The 20,608-nt window shown below is 42.4% G+C and overlaps 1 protein-coding gene and 1 pseudogene across 5 annotated transcripts in view; both read right to left on the reverse strand.

Moving 5' to 3' along the window:
• Window positions 1–20,608, reverse strand: part of NFE2L2 (NFE2 like bZIP transcription factor 2) — a 164,650-nt gene that overhangs the window by 46,238 nt on the left and 97,804 nt on the right. For 4 of the 5 annotated variants that reach the window (XM_063644790.1, XM_063644794.1, XM_063644789.1 and 1 more), the window contains one exon: window positions 9,422–9,626. In XM_063644790.1, the coding sequence (XP_063500860.1) occupies window positions 9,422–9,440 (19 nt within the window). In that variant the 5' untranslated portion in view covers window positions 9,441–9,626. Of the gene's footprint in view, window positions 1–8,942; window positions 8,963–9,421; window positions 9,627–20,608 lie in introns of those variants that run through there. The other variant, XM_055289836.2, reaches the window with a different exon arrangement.
• On the reverse strand, window positions 10,946–11,487 carry LOC129488102 (putative uncharacterized protein FLJ44553; annotated as a pseudogene).

The following is a 20,608-nucleotide window of genomic DNA, read 5'->3' on the forward strand; positions in this document are numbered from 1 at the left end:
CAAGGAATTTTCTGAGGCAAAGGAACAGGATTGTGAGGAGGTCTCAGTAATGTGAGGCTTGCTTTATTGCACTAGTGAACTAGCAGGCTTCATCTAGAATATATTTAAAAAATTTTTAATAATAGCAGTGGAAAATAAATAATAATTCTTTGTGTTCTTTGGGACTGTTTAGGTTTGTAACTTAGGAGCCCTTACTGGCTGAATTCTGTGGTACTACTGCCAAGAATTTGCAGACTGCACGAGCATTTTCATTTACTGAAATGTTAATGTCTTAATTTAAAACCTACCTTCATACTTAATTTAGTAGCGTTAATGGCCTCTACCATTCACTTTTAAAATGCCACCTAATTCAGAATTATTTTCTAACTTCTTATTTTACATATAACTGAACTCCTGTAGGATTGGGTGAAGTCTCTTGAAAGCAGCTCACTGTGGGCCTGCAGCAAGAGATCAACATTTATCTCAGCCGCTTATATGTGGTCTAAGTGGATTTGGCAGTGCCAGAACAATGTGACTGCCAGGAACCAGAAACTAATGCTTTCCTTGCCTAATAAATAATTTTTTTGAAGTCTCCTATCTGTTTCTCAGTGACTAAATCCTGTAAGGTATATAACAGACTACTCATATTGGTTTTCTCTGAGTGGCAGGTTTAAGGGTAGGGGAACATCACTTCTTACCTTACATATTTCTGTATTGTTTGATTTTTTAATAAGCACTTTTTATATATTTAATATTTAATCCTCATGATTTGAATATTTAAAAAATATAAAAAGTAAAAAGTTAATCTCCCTACTCTATCTTCCATTCACTAAATCTCCTTACTTTTCCCCAGAAACATAAGTATAAGCAAATATACACTCTCTATATACAAATACTATTATTGTATTACATATACTATAATATATACTATTTATATATACTCATATGTATATATAAGCAAATATATACTCTATATATCCTAAATACTATCATATTATATATACTGTAATATATATTCTGTATAAATATACTCGTGTGTGTGTGTATATATATATAAGCAAATACATACTCTGTTTTTCTCATTTTTCACACAAAAGGTAGCAAACAGTGCATATCATTCTACACCTTGTGTCTTTCATTAAAAATGTCTTGAAGGTTTGTACTGTTTATCAATATACTATGTGGTACAGCTTCACTCTATGCATTTCTGTCTTCCTTTTTTTTTTTTTTTTTTTTGAGACAGAGTCTCACTCTGTTGCCCCAGCTGGAGTGCAGTGGTGCAATCTCTGCTCACTGCAACCTCCGCCTCCTAGGTTCAAGTGATTCTCCTCCTCAGCCTCCTGAGTAGCTGGGATTACGGTGCCCACCACAACGCCCAGCTAATTTTTTGTACTTTTAGTAGAGACGGGGTTTCATCATGTTGGCCAGGCTGGTCTCCATCTTCTGACCTCATGATTCGCCCACCTCGGCCTCCCAAAGTGCTGGGATTACAGGTATGAGCCACTGCGCCCAGCCCCCTCTATGTATTTCTTTCTAAAGCTGCATAATATTCAGTTACATGGATGCATCATGATTTATTTAACTAGTTTCATATTGATAAATACTGGATTGTTTCTAATCTTGCTATTACAAGTAATGCTGCAATAAGTTACCTTGACCTGGGTCATTTTTTAATGATTTTTTTTTTTTTTTTTTTTTGGAGACACAGTTTCACTCTGTCACCCAGACTGGAGTGCAGTGGTGCGATCCCGACTCACCACAACCTCCACCTCCCGGGTCAAGTGATTCTCATGCCTCAGCCTTCTGAGTAGCTGGGACTACAGGCGTGTGCCACCACGCCTGGCTAATTTTTGTATTAGTAGTAGAAATGGGGTTTTCCCATGTTGGCCGAGCTGGTCCCAAACTCCTGATCTCAGGTCATCCGCCCGCATTGGCCTCCCAAAATGCTGGGATTACAGGTGTGAGCCACCATGCCTGGCCATTTTTTAAATGATTTTTAAATTTTTATTTTAATTGACAAATGATAATTGTATATATTTATGGGGTACAATGTGATGTTATGATTATATATATATATGCACACACGAAATGATTAAATAAATCTAATTATTAATAATAGGTCATTTTATGTGTTAAGTATATTCACAGGATAAAGTCATTGAAAAGTGCCTCTTGGGTCAAGGATATGTGCACTTATAAGACTGACAGATCTTGTCAAATTACCTTTCATAGTGTTGTACCAATGTATAATACCGTAAGTTAGATTGTCAAACTTTTAGATTTTTGAAAATGTGACAAACATATTCGTATTACTGCCCATGTTTCTATTGGGTTGTTGATTTTTAAAATCTTATTTATTTCTAGTAGTGCTTTGTATATAAGGGATATTAGTACTTTGTGACATGAGTTGAAAACACTTTTCCCATTTTGTCATTTGTCTTTTAACTTTGATTATGGTGATTTTGTTTCTTTGCCACACAGACATTTTTTATTTTTACATAATTGAATTTATCAATTTTTTTAATGGCTTATATATTTTAAGTCACATTTACGAGGACCTTCCAAGGTTATAAAGACATTTTCTCATAGTTTTCCTCCAGTAATTTTAATTTGGTTTTTCACATTTAAATATATGATGTCTTTGTAATTTCGTGTATAGTGTATAGATCCAGTTTTATTCCAGATGGCTACCTAGTTACAGCCTGCCTAGAACTAGGCTAACTTGTTAGAACTAGTTCAATCCATGTATTGAATAGTCAGTCTCTCTTTTCCCTAGTGATTTGCAATGTCACCTTTATTGTATACAAATTCCTGCGTGTATCTGGATTTATATCAGAACATTTTCATCTGTTCTATTTATCTGTATGTCCATTTATGGATCAGTCCCACATTGTTTTAACTACTGAGGCTTTATAATGTGTTTTAATATCTGATAGGGCTAACCATTCCACATTCTCCCTCACACATATACATTTGAGAACTCTCTTGCCAAATTTGAAAGGGAAAAAAATGGTATTTTTTATTGGAATTGTGTTAAAATGTTAAATTAACTTAGGGAGATATGACATTTTAACAATTTTTATTTTTCCTACCCAGGTATGTCTTTCTATTTATTCAAAGCTTGTTTGGTTTCCTCGGTTTTATTTTAAAGTTCTCTACATATAGGGCATGCACATTTCTTGTTAAATTTGTTCCTAAGTATTTTATTTTTTCTATTGCTACTTTAAATAAGGTCCTTCATCCTTATATCCTCCAGTAGGTTATTATTTGCACATATAAGATTGATTGGTTTCTGTATATTAATTTTCCACCTTTATACTTCACTGAATTGTCTTATTGTTCATAATAATTTTTCAGTTGAGTCTCTTGGGTTTAAAATCAGAGTCACATCATCTACAAATAGTGAAAACATTTTTCTTAGTTTCCTATTTTTATACTTGAAGTTTTATAACGCCAAGTCATGATTGCTAGAACCTTCAGTAAAATTTTACATAGTAATTATGATAGTGAGCACCCCGTCTATTCCTAACTTTATTGGGGCTACCTCTAGCCTTTCCCCATCAAGCAGAATGCTGGCTAGATGTGTTGTATCATGTTAAAGAAGTATGCATCTGTTTCTATTTTATTGAGTGCTTTTTACCAGGTTGTTGAAATCATGAGTATTTTAATAAACACCAAGAATAAAGCTACTCTTCTGATCTTTCTGTCTTCCCACCATCTGATCTCTTATTGTTGTTTCCCACTGGCTGGCCCTAATCAGAATCTAGAAGGGAAGGGAGTCCATAAGGGGTCAGCTTCCCAGAGCATAGAGCAGGACAGAGAAGGGTAGAGAGTAGATCTGGAAGTGTAGACAGGGTATAGCGGTCGGCTATATATGGAAGCCAATAGCAGACAACAAAACAGCCTCTATCTTTATTAGTTGAAAACAAAACACTATGGGTGGCAAAAGCAATTTTCCTGAAGCTGGTTGGTAGCATTACCTTTGTTCATTAAAAAAAGTGAAAGAAAAGTGTGGGGTCTTAGTCTTAGGTATTTTATATTTATTTATTTATTTATTTATTTATTTTTGAGACAGAGTCTCACTCTGCTGCCCAGGCTGGAGAGCAGTGGTGCAATCTTGGCTCACTGCAACCTCTACCTCCTGGGTTCAGTCAGTTCTCGTGCCTCAGCCTTCCAAGTAGCTAGGACTACAGATGCGCACCACCACGTCCGGCTAATTTTTTTATTTTTTGGTAGAGATAGTGTTTCACCATGTTGGCCAGGCTGGTCTCGAACTCCTGGCCTCGAGTGATTCTGCCCACCTCGGCCTCCCAAAGTGCTGGGATTACAGGCGTGAGCCACCATGCACAGCCAGTGTTAGGTATTTATATATGGAAAGCTACTTGTACTAACGTTTTCTAGATCTAATATATTGCATTTCCTGGTCTTAAACTCACATTCAGGATTGAGCTTTTTGAATGTAATTTCCCCTATATCTACTACCTTATTTTTAAAATCTTGCACTCCTTCCTTAGGCCTAAAAATAGTGTGCTAGTGTGGTGGATATTAGGTCAATTGTCAGCACCAGAACTAGACACTTTATGTTCTTGGAAGGATCTGGCAGAACACACCCACTTCACTGGCACTTTGGCCAGTCTCTGGGCATGTTCCATTCAGGCCTGCCTTGGATGCCCCCAGGCATCAGCAGGGCTGGCTTTGGGGGCAGCAATTTCACCTGACTGTATCATGGGATGCCCTCCCTGAAGGGCTGGTTGCCTTCTGCCAGAATTTGGAAACTTCTGAACTCCACAGCAATCCTGCCCCTCTACTGCACAGGCTGTATATTTAGGAGCCATCACAGGTCACAGATAGAATTGCCAGGTAAAATACAGGATGCCCCATTAAATTTGAATTTCAGATAAGAAATAATTTTTCCTTCCTTTCCTTCCTTCCTTCCTTCCTTCCTTCCTTCCTTCCTTCCTTCCTTCCTTCCTTCCTTTCCTTCCTTCCTTCCTTTTTTCTTTCTTTTTTTCTTTTTTCTGCCCTCCGTGGCCCAGGCTGCAATATACTCCACTTGCTGCACACTCCCTGCGTCCGACTCCCGTGATTTTCCTGCCTCAGCCTGCGGGCTGCCTGTGAGACCACCCCTGCCTGCTTTTTGTCCTTTGGCTGGAGGCGCGGTTTCGCCATGTGAGCCAGCCACGCTGCTCTCCAGCTCCTGACCTCGAGTGGTCTGCCCGCCTCGGCCTCCCGAGGTGCTGGGACTGCAGACGGAGTCTCGCTCACTCGGTGCTCCGTGTTGCCCCGGCTGGAGTGCGGTGGCGTGGTCTTGGCTCGCTGCAGCCTCCGCCTCCCAGCCGCCTGCCTGGGCCTCCCAGGGTGCTGGGATTGCAGCCTCTGCCCGGCCGCCGCTACCTCTGGGAGCTGGGGAGCGTCTCCGCCTGGCCGCCCATCGTCTGGGATGTGAGGAGCGCCTCTGCCCGGCCGCCCCAGGTGAGGAGCGCCTCTGCCCAGCCGCCACCCCGTCTAGGAAGTGAGGAGCGTCTCTGCCTGGCCGCCCCGTCTGGGAAGTGAGGAGCGCCTCTGCCCGGCCGCCCCGTCTGGGAGGTCTACCACGGAGACCAGACGCAATGTGGGGGCTGGACGTGGTGGCTCACGCCTGTAGTCCCGGCACTCTAGGAGGCCGAGGAGGGTTGATCACTTGAGGCTAGGAGTTCGAGACCAGCCTGGCCAACATGGCGAAACATATGAGAAATATAACAGACAGACCAACCAACTAACCCAGCAACAACAAAACAGGTCTACCCCGGAGTCATACTCTACCTTTTTCTATTTTCCTCCCTTTCTGATCCTTTATCCCACTTTCTTTTTCTTCCTCTTCCTTCTCCTTCTTCTTTGTCAAATAGAGGATTGAGTTATTATCATTGATCCATACAAAGTCCCTCTCTCATTTATTTTAATTCCTACCCCCCATTTCTATTCCCCGTCTTCCCATGTGCAACCTTCCTAATATGTTTGATATGCATCTTTTTGTTTGTATGTATTTTTAGAAAATGTTTATTGTTTTGTGTGCAAAAAAAATTTATAATAAAACTGGCATGTCTTCAGGAAAAAAAAAAATGAAAGGCACTTTTGAGAGAACAAAAAGACAAGCCACAAACTGGAAGAAGAATATTTGCAAATTATAACTGATAAAAGAAAAAAAAAGAAATAATTTTGGGTATCTGTATATCCCAAATATTGCATGGAACATATTTATACCAAAAATTATTTGCTGTTTATGTGAAATTCAAATCCAACTGGGCATCCTGTATTTTTCTTTGTTAAAAAGAAAAAAGAGCTCATCACAGAGCTCTTCCCAAAATAATCCTCCACTATGCTTCCTGCCACTACCTGCCCTCCCAGCTCCACAGTTCCTCCATAAGAATTACACTTATTAAAGTGTTAAGATAGCCTCGGCAGGATATTAACTATAAAGATCAAAGTTAAGATTCACTTCTGAGGGCTGCACCTCTAACTTTAACCCGCATCATCAGAGATTCGTTTACCAGATCAGTAAACTTGTTATTTTGGCACTAAGGACATTTTAGTGATGGTTGAGAGCAAGGGTGGACCATGAAAAGTTTAGATTCTTGTAGATGTGTGTAGAGGTAGGGATGGAAGTGGAGGTGGGTTTGGGGGTATGTTAAAGCAATGGATGCAGGAAAGAGAATATTGAAGAGAACTTACATTGACAATTTTGCCTGGCTGGGATTCTTGTGTTATTCCTTCCTTGCCTCCTGATTTCCTTCCTTTTTTTTTTTTTGAGACAGAGTCTCACTCTGTCACCCAGGCTGGAGTGTGGTGGCGCGATCTCAGCTCATTGCAACCTCCGACTCCCTGGTTCAAGCTATTCTCCTGCCTCAGCCTCCCGAGTAGCTGGGATTTACAGGCACGCACCACCATGCCCAGCTAATTTTTGTATTTTTAGTAGAGACAGGGTTTCACCATGTTGGCCAGGATGGTCTTGATCTCCTGACCTCGTGATCCCCCCGCCTCAGCCTCCCAAAGTGCTGGGATTACAGGCGTGAGCCACCGTGCCCCGCATCCTTCCCTTCTTTAGTTTACACACATAGGCCCAGGTACAGGGCATGAGCTAGAGCTGGATCCCAGCTGAATGGAAAGCAGGAGGCGCTATATTGGAAACAACTGCCAAACAACCAAGGACTGGGGACAAAATAGCCTGGGAGGAGAAGTAAAACCAGGAAAAAGTTTAAAATTAGGTGCCTGACATTTAAGGGAAAAAGTCCAAAGTTAATCAAGGATGACTGCTTATTGCAAGATTCAAAACCTCTAAATGACAAAACTTCTAAAAAAGGAAATGATGATAGCACGGGGAACCCTGCTGATCCATCTCCCTGACCAAATACTTCTCCATTTCCAACATCTGTGCAGCCATGTGCAGCAGAGACAAACAGCACTCCACCCCCAAGCTTTGAGAACCACAGAGCTGTGGCTGACACAGTGGCCCTATCTCTGTGAAGTACACAAACCATACCACAGCCTTATTTTCTGAGACCATCTCTATGTGACCAGCTTCCCTAAATGCTGTGGCCCAACAGGCTAACACTTTGGTCAGTCATGGGGCAATATGGCTGCTCCCACATGGCATCCAAGTCCATGCTTAGAGACTGAAGGGGAGCCAGCCTTGGTAAACCAGGTTTGTGGTCATTTCCCCACCTGGCATTTTTGAGCTGTACCAAGCAGCCCAGGGGTTCTTACTGCAAGGGCAAGCTCCAACCTGACTTGTCCAGTCAAGCAGAAGAGTTCTGGGCTCCCAATCGAGCACGGTGGTCAGTCTGTTCCAGTTTGTCTGGGACTTTCCAGGTTTGAACACTGAAAGTTCTACAGCCAGGAAATCCCTCAGTCCCAGGCAAACTGGGATGGTTGGTCACTCTGAAGTCAAGACACCTAGGCTTTGGCACCTAAACATCAGTTTCCTCATCTGTAAAATGCTGAGACTGGCCAGTACAGCTTCTAATGTTACTGCCACATCTAATAGTCCATGATTCACTCTCATGCTCCTGACCTTACCCATCTGCAGCCCAAGTCCCAAACAAACTTCACTTGATCCAAGATTGAGTTCATGTAACCTGATAAGCTAATCATTAGTGTGTTAACAGGAGAGGATTATAGGGTTCACAGTTGAATTTTAACAATGGCTTGGGTGGAAGGCATGTGGGTAGCTAAGTCGTTCTAATGGTGGGAAGTTCAGCTGGGGAGATGGAGTGTATGGCTCTGTGCCATCTGAGAGAAAGATATTTTTAGGCAGGCAGGTTTTGGGGCAGCCAGCCTGAGAGAGCTGGTTTGATGGGCTGCTTTTAGCTGCACAGCAGGAACAGGCCACAGGCAGGGCAGTCTTGTCTGACTTGAGCCAACTTTCACACTATGACCTGAATAAAATCAGCAGTTGAAGCCACAGACTGGAGAAGAAAGGATGTAGTCTACTGATAGCAATATATATGTATATAATGCATTTGCTTTGAGCCTGGATCTGTCATCTATAATACAGATATGTAGCTATGATCCTGGGTAGTTGAGAGTTCAAACTCTGGGGTCACCACCTACCAACTCTGTGATATTGGGCAAGTTGTAGGTTGAATAATATGCATTTGCTGATATTTAACCTTTTTGATCTACACAAACAGGAATTCCATGTGGTTCAACCTAATAGCTTACTCTCCTTTTTCCTTGGTTTCCTTATGTGTGAAATGCAGACAGCCACCAAACTTTTCAGGACACGTGAGGACCAAATGAGAGGGACATATAAGGTGGTCAGAACAGTCCCAGCCCTACAGTCCATGTCAGTGATGTCAGCCACCCCCATCCTACTGGTGAAGAGGCATACAGGGCCATTAGACTCCATCAGCTGAACCTAGGGTAGCCCAGACTCTTCCTGTCTTCCTGAGACATGGAACATGGATGAACCAAAGTGAATTGGTCACCTTAGCTGAACTGCAGAACTTCATTCTAATCCCAGGGTGAGGAAAGGGGAGTAGGTTCATACCACAGGTTTTTCAGGTCATTCCAAGACTGAATGTTTGTTTTTCCTCCCAATACAATCAGGTCCTAAGTATAAAAAAGAGCTTTTTATGATGAGGTTTTGCTCTAACACCATGGAGCCCTTTCTTTAGCCTTACATCTGTCTATAGCGACCACACATGGCCATCTTCTTCAACTTAACTATATACATACACATACGCATACATTGTGAAGCACATACGGAACACATGAGACAGCCTCATCATTATCAGAATACAAAAAAGTTACACTGAATTTCTTCTCTCAATAATTAACAGGAAGCAATTCAAAAAGAGGAAACAAAAGATATGCTGTGGTATTATCATTATAATTAAATCACATTTATTAACTAAAGCAAATTCACTTGAGCTCTTTATAGGATTCTAGGAAATAGATTCCTTACCTATAATGAGGAAGTGCATCTTTAGGTCTTTTCATATTTTTCTTCCCTGTAACAGTCCTATGTTTGGTCTTTTCTCTTCAGGTTCATTCCCTTGACACGAACAGAGAACACTGTAATTCTAAAGTAAAATGATAGCTGGGGAACCATGGATTCCAAGGCCAGCACCTCCCCATTGTGTGGATCCCACAGATATGATGTCAGAAATCTAAAAAGAAAGAAAAGAAAAAAACTTTGAACCTGGCTTTGTTTAAACTCTCTTTAAGCAGCCCTCTTTCATTCAAACATGAGAAAGTTCATCTTTCAACATGTATTAACAAAAGATGTTTACAACAGAATACCTGGTTGTGCCTAGTAATGGCTTTGCTCTTTGAATTAATTTTTTCCTGGTGACAAAGGCTGAGCTTTTGAACTTCTGGGTAAGGCTAGGCTGGGCATTTTTGCTTGGCTTGGTTCTCTTAAATGGTTCGAAAAGGGTTGGCCTGGCACCTGGTATTTTGTGGCCAGTAGTTACACTACAGTTGTTACTATGCCATTACCGAAACTTCATTTTTTGACCAAAAGCCAACTGTATTCTCTAAACAAACATCTTTTGAAAGCCGAATGTGCTTTGAAATGATTTTAAAATCCATTTAATGAATAGGATTCTATTGAATTTCACAAATACAAATCAGAATTTTTTTTTGATGCTTCATATTTTATTTCCCCCTGCCCTCCCATCCCACCCTTGGTGATGGTTGTACCCTTTGAGCATTTCTGAGCACATGACAAGTCAGAATTTTTTTAAACGACGTTTTGCTTTAGCATGGTTTCTCTCTAGTACAAGTTGTATGTGACCTTTCCACTTAAGCCATCTTAATGTTTCCTTTCCCTTCATCAGTGTGGATGTACAATGACATGCCCCTTCTATTTCCACCCCCAGGGAACAGATTTACTCTAGGGCGTGTGTTGATAACCGAGGCAGGGTGACTGATAAAGACTTAAATAGCCAGAGAAAGGGAAAATCTTTTCCACATTTAGAAGACTAGTAATCTATGGCCAGGCTTTCACAGCTGTGGGGCTTCTGAGCCCAGATCCTAATTATTATTATTTTTTTAATTGGATTAACTAGCTCATTATCACCCAATTCTTAACTGAAAGCTTGATCACCGAGACTGCAGGATCAAGCCATGGTGATTGAGGTGGGTGGGTTGGGATGGTACACTGAAAGACCAATCAGGCAGGAGAGGCCCTCATCTGCGAGTTCCCAAATATATTGTAAGAACTCCCATCAATGCTTCGTCCCCTCACTGTTAGTTTCAGAACAATGACACACAGATACTCACCTCACAAGGACCTGATAAAGTTAAATGTGATACACATGTGATCGACAATTTTTTTTTTTTTTCTTAGTATTCCCCTACCACTTCCTCCCTGCCTCCCTGCCTCCTTGTCCTCTTGCCTCAAGGTAGGGAAATAATGTGACAAGATAAACAGCAAAACAACAACACAACTTCTGTAAGTTGTGTTTTGTGTTATAAAGAAATCTCAGAGGACTAGAGAGGATTTGGAATAAAGCCAAAGTATTTGGAAGAAAATGGTTTGAGGAGAGAGGGGCTTCCCTGGAAGACTAGAAACACATCCCTCCACTGGTGGGAAGTAGGATGGATGAAAAGTGAGAGGGCAAAGGCCTGGGTAGGGTAGGTCCTTTCCTACTTCTCTACCTCTGTGTCTCAGGGAGGCAGCAAGCTGGGGAGAAGAATGGCTGTATGTTATAAGCCCACAGAACTTCCCAGACCCTGGAGTGGCCCCAAAATAGCAGGGAGATGCTGGGCACAAATGGGCCATGCAAACAGGAAGGAGGCACAGGTGCATCAGTATCGGTAAAGGAAGGCCAGAAGGAACTGTGGACATCTGGGTTGCTGCCTCCTCAAACAGCTGACATGAGGAACAAACGGATTTCCCAATACCTTGGCCCAACCTACCACCCTCCCCTCCACCAAACCTTCATCCCACCCCAAATGTAAACATATCTTTAAAGGTAGAGAAATACCAAAATGATGATATTAATTGCTGACACCTTCCAACATATAAATTAGGTAGATTCATAAAAGAATAAAGATGTATTTCTTGCATACTTGAGTTTGTACACTGAGGGCTGGGCATCCAGTTTGAGCTTCTAGGGAAGACAGTGTGGCACAGCAGAGAGACCACTAACCTCAGAGTGAAAGAAGAAAAGCTCTGTCACTTAGCAATGTAAACTAAAAATAAATCTCAAGGCCCCCACTGACTAAATGGACCCCCTGTGGCCAAGAGGACCCCAGAAAAAAATTTAAAGACTTAGTTCCCAGCTATGATGGGAGGTCAGACAGGCCTAATTATACTCCCCCTCTCTTTTATGGTTTAGACACAAAAACTGAGCAGCATTAATGTTCCAATAGAGATCACATGACTCACAGAACAGATTCTTTGTGGCAATAAGATACCGAATTATAAACAGGACGTAAGGCCATGCCAGGTGAGGGGAAGTCATGTACTCCTACACCTAAGGAAGAAACTATGCTCTAACTGCCACAAGGATTTTCTTTTTCTCCAGCAGCTAAACAAGCACTGGCCTCAAGATAAGCAATATTTAAACAATTGCAAATCATCCTGCTCATAGACTCTGCCCAACTGAACCCCCGTTCCACCAGCCATAACTACAGCTTTCACTGGATGAGAGACTAATTTTAGTAACTTTTTCCTGATAAGACCACCAACCATGGACTGGTTCTGACTAGTTTACAGAGATTGTGTACTTGTGAGATTTTGTGTCCTGAAATGACCTTTTGATGTGTAGGGACTAACTGTAATACATTGAAATGTTAAGTCTCCATCCCAAAGTGAACATGGGTCATGTGTTACATGTATGTTTGTTCGATATGCATGTGTCAGGACCACCCTCATGAATATTCATAGCTCCTCTGTAACCTGTTGAATATGTATATTTAGTCAACCTGTTCAGCATAAAGCTCCATCCCAACCCGTCTGCCTTCAAAGTGCTTGTCTCTGGGCTTCTGCTGAAGGCTGTGCTTCCCAGCCTGTGAGATAGCCACCTTGAAGGCTATAACCCTTTATAAGAAATAAAGTCTCCTCTTTCTTTGTCTAAATTTATAAATTGTGTTTTTAAGTTAACAGTACTATGTAACTTTGGACAAGACATGTAACCGCTCTGGGCCTCAGGGTTTCCATCCATAAAGTGGGTGATAAAACTTGTGACCACTTCTAGTCCTGTTGTGAGGAATGGGATGCTGCATGTGGATGCCACAAAATACAGTAGGACTCAACAAGGCAGTCTACATAGTATCAAATGCTAAGCATAATCAGAAGAAAAATATAGATAATAATTCCAACATGTAGAAACTTGTAGCAAAGACTGGCTAGATACTTGTCAATTTCATTTTCTCTTCCTGGCATACAAGAAGACCTTTCCCAGGTTTCCCTTGCAGTTAGGATGGGGCCATATGATTGGATTCTAGCTAACGGGATTTGGCAGAAGTGACAGCAGTGCTTGCAGACCTACCACAGATCCTGCACTGTGGTCTTATACATACTCTCTTCTCCCTCTCTGGCAACTGTTGAGGCCAAATGCTGAAGATGATGGCATTTTAAGATGAAAGGAGCCTGAACCTCCAAGTCACCACTTACAGATGTTGTGCCGAGGAGAGGCCCTGCACTGGCTTCTGATGCATAATATAAACTTCTATTTGAGGGTTTAATGCAGCCTATGTAGCCTATCCTAACACTGTGTTATAATAAAAAAATAGAATATGTTATTATGACAGAATATATACATTCATGTATGTATCCATATAAATATATATGAGATGTCTTGAGGCATAAAGGAGTGGCTCAGTCAATACCTTTCCTTCCATATTATGAAGAATGTAAAAGTTCAATTTGTGCTGTTCTTGGGGAAAGATGTCACAGGCACAAATTGTGATGACATTCAAGTCTGTGTCTGGCTTGCTCAGTGGAAGCACAGATACCTAGAAAGCTGGGGAAATCTTCCATTTGGAGTTGACAGACACCCAGGCCCTTAGCTCTACTTCATCACAGCTGCTGAGGTTTTACTTTGCATGATCTGCTGCACCAGTTTCAGCTGGGAGACAGCCCTCTTCTTCCTCATCTTAAACTCTCCATGGACATTCAGTATTCTAACAGGAAGAACCAGGAGATGCTCTTGGATCCAGGCAATAAGAAAAACCTGTTCTGTAGGGAATACAGCTGTTAAAAAAAAATCTCAAAGCAGTAGGTTTTGCATATTTGATTATTCCTATGTCTATTCCCTAAACAGTTCAAATATGCACACATTTTCTGCCTAATTTCTGCTAAAGCCATCAGAACAGTTGATGTCATTGACCATACTCAGAGACTGAAACCTCACTGCAGCCCTGGAGGCTGCCCACGTGCAGATAGCAGGACAGTGGTGTTATCCTCAAAAACTACACTCTCTTTGTCCAAGGCTGGCAAAACAGTCTAGTTATCTTTGAGCTTGGGCTTCAAATTACCTGTGCTGCATGCTTGGTCACCACCCCTCTCTGGATAAGGCTTTATTCTAATTCCTTTAAACCAGTAGGAAGGATCCCTAGGGAGGGTTGTGTACCTCATTCCTCCATTATAACAAAGACTACCTTCCTTTGGACGGGTGGCTGGCTGCAATCCATGGCAGAGAATCCTGCCCAGTGGCCTGCAAACTCTGGCCATTGATTATACAGGGCAAATGAGGAGTCATGAATACAATGGGAGATCTGGACTGGTGCGGTGGGTGACTCACGCCTAGAATTCCAACACTTTGGGAGGCTGAGGTAGGAGGACTGCTTGAGCCCAGGAGTTCTAGACCAGCCTGGGCAATATAGGGGGACCCTTCTATGTCCCAGGGAGGAGACTTGGAAATATTTGGCCACCAGCTTTAATGACCACTATACCTACTTTTCCTTTCCTGCCTCCATCTGTTTTTTTTTTTTGAGACAGTCTCGCTCTGTTGCCCAGGCTGGAGTGCAGTGGTATGATCTCGGCTCACTGAAACCGATGCCTCCCAGGTTCAAGTGATTCTTCTGCCTTAGCCTCCCCAGTAGCTGGGATTACAGGGGCACACTACCATGCCCGGCTAATTTTTGTATTTTAGTAGAGACAAGGTTTCACCATGTTGGCCAGGCTGGTCTCGAACTCCTTACCTCAAGTGATCTGCCCACCTCAGCCTCCCACAGTGCCGGGATTACAGGCATGAGCCACTGTGCCTGGCCTCCATCTGGGTTTATAGTCTCTCTCTGGTGACATTCAGCTCTAGCCCCTAATCCTAGCACATTTATTGTCAATGGACTTTCATGCCAAGACTTTCACGCCAAGAGCAGCATTGGTAGTAAGTTGGGCACTGGACGCCAAAGACAGAATCAGCCTCTTCAGCAGTGATATCCATTCATTTATTGATTAATTAACAGATTAATTTATTAGACAAATGCTGACTGAAACTCTCTTATACTGGAGATGTGCTATGCGATATGATACTACCTTCAGTACAAAATATATAAGCCCAGGAAGGAGTGAGCTGATAATATTAAGCTTTTACTATGACATTTATAGATCTCATTTCATCTATTAAATTATTTTCTAGGCAACTTGATATTTTCTCTCCTGCATCTTCTTAATACTCACTAAAGACTGAATTTATTGGCTTAAAGTAAGAAACATGAAGCTATCAAAATTAATGAGCTCATACCTGCTCAGCGAAGGAGCATTTTTCACCCATGCCTCTCGGTTTAGGTGCAGGGTTTGGGGAAGGGGAAAAGACTTAAAACTGGGAAGTTGTGATGTCCTCACATAGATGGCTAGTCCCTGCAGCTTGTCTTTATGCCATAAGTGTGACATTAGCCATTCCCAATGAAAGTGGCTGCTTCAGAAGGTGTAGGTTGCAGTGGTCTCCATTTATGTGGGGAGCTTTACAAAACCCATGACCAGGCTACATCCAAACCAATTAAATCAGAATCCTGGGTTGGGGTGAGACTCAGGCATCGGTGTGTTTTAAACGTTTGGCAGGTGAAGCCATTAGCATAGGACTGTGGTTCTCAAACTTTAACATGTATCAGAATTACTTGAAGGGCTCATTAAAACACAGATGAGCCAGGCATGGTAGCTCACATTGGTAATCCCAGCACTTTGGGAGGCTGAGGCAGGAGGATTGCTTGAGGACAGGAGTTGGAGATCAGCCTGGGCAACATAGCAAGACCCTGTCTCTACGAAAAATAAAAAAAAATCAGCCAGGTGTGGTGGCACATGCCTGTAGTCCCAGCTACTTGGGAGGCCAGGGTGGTAGGATCTCTTGAGGCCAGGAGTTCAAGGCCCTGCTTCAAAAAACAAAACTGAAACCAAACATAAAACCCCACGGATGGCTGGTACCACCCCCAGAGTTTGTGATTCAGCACGTCTGGAGTAGGGTCTGAGAATCTGCATTTCTAACAACTTCCTATCGGATAATGATGCTGCTGGCCTGGGCACCACATTTTGAGAAGCACTGGTCTAGGAGACCCTTGGCTACCTTAAAAACTGAATGGAGTGGGGATGGAACAGAGTAGGGGAGGCCTATTTCAGCCTTTGATTACCACTGGAGGATCTGTTTTGGTTGCACTGTTGGCTCAGATCTACTTGATAGTAATCTGTAAAATGTAGATATAATAAAACTACTTTACACATAGTTGTAAGGGTTAAGTGAAATGAGGCACGGAAGTGGCCACAGTGCTAACCTGCAGGAGTCGTCGTCGTCGTACTTCAGGAACTCAGACTGAATCAGGTTTCCTTAGAAACCCAAAGTGAACAGGAACCTTTGAGGAGGGTCTGAAACCTCCATACCACCAATGACTTTTTTCTTACTTCCTCTCTCCTCTCTCTTTTTTTTTTTTTTTTTAAGACAGAGTCTCACTCTGTTACCCAGGCTGGAGTGCAGTGGCACAATCTCGGCTCACTGCAACCTCCATCACCCAGGCTCAAGCGATTCTCCTGCCTCAGCCTCCTGAATAGCTGGGATTACAGGTGCACACCAGCACACCCAGCTAATTTTTGTATTTTTAGTAGAGACGGGGTTTCACTATGTTGGCCAGGCTAGTCTCAAACTCCAGACCTCAAATGATCCACCCGCCTCAGCCTCCCAAAGTGCTGGGATTGCAGGCATGAGCCACCGCACCCGGCTATTTTGCAATATTTAAAAAAATACATCTGTCAGTAGTGAGCCAGGTTAAAAAATAAAAAATACACAGTTTTACAATGTTCTTTTCACTTCAGAATATATCTTGAGGATAGTTTCATATGAATGCATATACATCTGCATTATTCTTTTTCTTTTCTTTCTTTCTTTTTTTTCAAGACAGCATCTTGCTCTGTCACCCAGGCTGGAGTGCGGTGGCATGATCTCGGCTCACTGCAACCTCCACCTCCCTGGTTCAAGCAATTCTCCTGCCTCAGCCTCCCAAGTAGCTGGTACTACAGGCACGCACCACCATGCCTGGATAATTTTTTGTATTTTTAGTAGAGACGGGGTTTCACCATTTTGGCTAGGCTGGTCTCGAACTCCTGACCTCAGATGATCCACCCGCCTCGGCCTCTCAAAGTGCTGGGATTACAGGTGTGAGCCACTGTGCCCAGCCTGCATTATTATTTTTCATGAGTCTGCATCACCCTGTTGCAACAATATAGCATAAATTATTTAACTAGTTTCCTATAGGTGGATGTTTACCTTTTTTCTTTTGTCATTATAAGCAATTCAAACAGCAAGTCAAACAGATTTGTTACATAAATTCATTAAAGTGAAACTGTTGGATCACAGATTATGTCCAATTCTCATTTTGGCCCAAACTGCCAAACTCCCTGGAAATTTCCAAGAGGTAGTATTATATAATAGCAAGGGTTCTGCTGCCAGACTGCTGGGGTTTGGCTACTGGCTTAGCCACTTACTAGTTGTGTAATCTGGGGTAAATTACTCTAAAATGCTGTACCTCAGTTTCTTCATCCATAAAATGGGGGGAGAATAGCAGCTGTTTCCTCACAGGGTTATTATGAGGTTTAAATGAGAGAATACATGTGAAACAGTATAACACCTGACACAAAGCAATTTCTGGGTAACTCTGACACAAAACAGAAAATCGAAAGTCAAAACAAGACAAGTAGAATCCCTCTGACAATGGGGAATGACCCAGATTGACCCATCTTGTTTTGGGTCCCTGCTTCTATGTGACACTGATAGTTCCAAATGACTCCACATTGGGGCTACGCATTTAGGCTGCACTGACGAGGCTTGCGTAAGTACAGGGCGTGGTATGCCTAACGGTCTGGCCATTTCACTAGGGCCAACATGACTTCCCCAAAGGTCAGGCCCTTGTCTTTGCTTGCCTGGCACAATAGCTAATACAGAGTTAAGTGTGGGGTTTCAACACTGGAGCCTCCAAATGAGTGATGTGCCCAGAGTGAGATTTAATGCTGACAACGGGTATAGGAGGCTTACTTGCAGAAACCAATGCTGGAAGAAGTGACTTGCCTAAGATCACACAAAAGGAAAAGATGGAGGTGGCATTAGTATAGGAGAAAGCATTCTCTTTCCACTGTACAACACTGTGTCCAGCTACCTCTCTGTAAGTGACTAAAGGAATGGAGTTGGCCATTTAAAGAAATGATGATAATGACAATGATGTTGACTATGACAACAGCTGCCTAACTAATGTCTATTGAACACAATGGGCCAGGCACTGTTAAGTGCCTAAGCATTTTATATGGATTATTTTACTTAATTCTCCTGACCATACGGTTGAATGTTTATTACTGGTAGTTACTGGTTGAGTGTCAGGTGCTCTTCTAAGCACTTTACACATTCCGACTCATTTAATTTTCACAACAATTCCATGAGGTAGATACTAATATTACCTCTGTTTTAAATGAGCTGAGGGAAAGAGAGATTAGCTAACTTACAAAAACCTAGTGGGTAGAGGATTCGCACTTTTAATCCAGACATTCTGGCTATTCTTGTTCTTTTTAGACTAAAGATGCAGGAGGTTGAATTAATAATACTCCTCAGTCTATAGTACCCTCTCTTCATCAGTCTCTTCATGGCCTCTCTCTTGTTCTATTTATCCCTATCTATTGATTATCTATCTATCTATCTATCTATCTACCTATCATCTATCTACCTATCTATCCCTCCATCCATCTATTTTATGTTCCTCCTCTTATTCTCCTCCCCCTCCCCAGAAGTGACCATTCACCATACTTAATTAAACGTGCATCTTTTTGTTTGCATAAGTTGTACAACCTGTGTTGCCGCACTATGCAAGTCTTCTGTGGCTATAGCCTGCTCTAAAATGCTTGAACTATTCTACTACAAAAGCTAACTCATACGCTGCACACTGCCCTCTCTCTGTTGATGAGCATAAGCCAGTAAGTGAGTCTGAGAGCATGGAGATCATATAGTCTTGGTTCAATTTCCAACAAACAGATTTGAGTTAATATAGTTACAACAGATCTTGAAAGGTCAGCAAGATAAAAGGATAAGCTAGAGACCAAGGCAAGTCCAAGGGTTGACTGGGGGTCTGGCTTCCCTAATCTTCATCAGCTCCCCTAATCCCAGATTGCCCTAGGTAATAACAAACCATGTAAACATGATGAGCTTGCCATAAAGCACAGCTTAAGACAAGTCCCCAAGCTTCTCACTTCCAACCAGATTAGCGCCCCAAGCCTCTGGAGAGGACTGAATCCATCTACACTGGGACTTTGGTAAAGCACTTAACTCACATATCCAAGTAAAGTCCTGATGGTTAAAAAGTCGTGTTCTAGGCTGAGTGCAGTGGCTCATACCTATAATCCCAGCACTTCGGGAGGTACGGGCTGGAGAATTGCTTGAGCCCAGGAGTTTGAGACCGGCCTGGAAAACCTAGTGAGACCCTATCTCTACACAAATAAAAAAAAAACCTGGGCATAGTGCAGTGTGCCTGTAGTCCCAGCCAATCAAGAGACTGAGCCCAGGATGTTAGCACTACAGTGGGCTATGATCACACCACTGCACTCTAGCCAGGACAACAAAGGGAGACCCTATCTCAAAAAAAAAAAAGTTCTAAAACTGGAGGCACAATTAAATCTGCATAAACCAATATAGTTATCCTAAACTCGGATCAATTTGAGACCAAAGCCACCTCCACCACTCCTGAGTGTTGAGAATTCCACCCTGTACTCCCTGCCACTCTGACCAGCCCTTAGTCCCTCCTTCTCCCCCTACAACACTCAGCTCTCTTCCCTGGCATCAAGCCTGTCGTAGGTTGAATTTTGTCCCCTTGGTGAGATATGTTGAAGTCCTAGTCCTCAGTACCTCAGAATGTGAGCTTATTGGAGGAAATAGTGTCATTGTAGATGTAACTAGTTAAGATGAGGTCATACTAGAGTAGAGTGGGCCCTTAATCCAACAAGACTAACGTCCATGTGAAGAGGGCCATGTGAAGATGCAGAGATATAGCGAGACCATCATGTGAAGATGGAGACAGAGATGTGAGTGATGCATCTACAAGACAAGGAATACCAGCAATTGCCAGCCACCACCAGAAGCTGGCAAAGAGGCATGAAACAGATTCTCCTTTGGAGATCTCAGAAAAAAACAATCCCGCCAATCCCTTAGTCTTGGACTTCTAGCTTCCAGAACTGTGAGAGTATACATTTCTGTTGTTTGAAGCCGCCTGGTGTACATTTTTATGGCAGCCTAGGAAGGGCTGCAAAAGGCTGGACAGCCATTTCTGAGCCTGGGCTCCATGGAGAGATATTTAGCAAAGGCTTTGACCAGCATGCTGGTTTCATCATCCCTGCCCCATGAGCCAGTCTTGCCAATCCCAACTCTGAATAGGACACACCATCTAATTTCCCCGCTCCTGGACCTAGGCTGTCAAGGTAATAGCAAAACTAGATGAATTGATTATGTTGCAAAGTCAATGTCTCCAATCATAACTTGCCCCTTTCTAAGCCTGAGCAATCTTTCATCACATTGAATAAGTATCATAGAGATTCTCAACTAGTGGGGAGAGAAGGGCTCATGGTTTGAAATAAAAACTTTGCCTCATTGCTTTACTTCATTTAAAATTTATTTTGAATTTCTAAAAACATCAGAGGATCCATATTTCCCTTTGCTTGAAATCAGCACAATGTGCATAA

This window comes from Symphalangus syndactylus, chromosome 8 (genome assembly GCF_028878055.3).
Source record: "Symphalangus syndactylus isolate Jambi chromosome 8, NHGRI_mSymSyn1-v2.1_pri, whole genome shotgun sequence".
NCBI classification, from domain to species: domain Eukaryota; kingdom Metazoa; phylum Chordata; class Mammalia; order Primates; family Hylobatidae; genus Symphalangus; species Symphalangus syndactylus.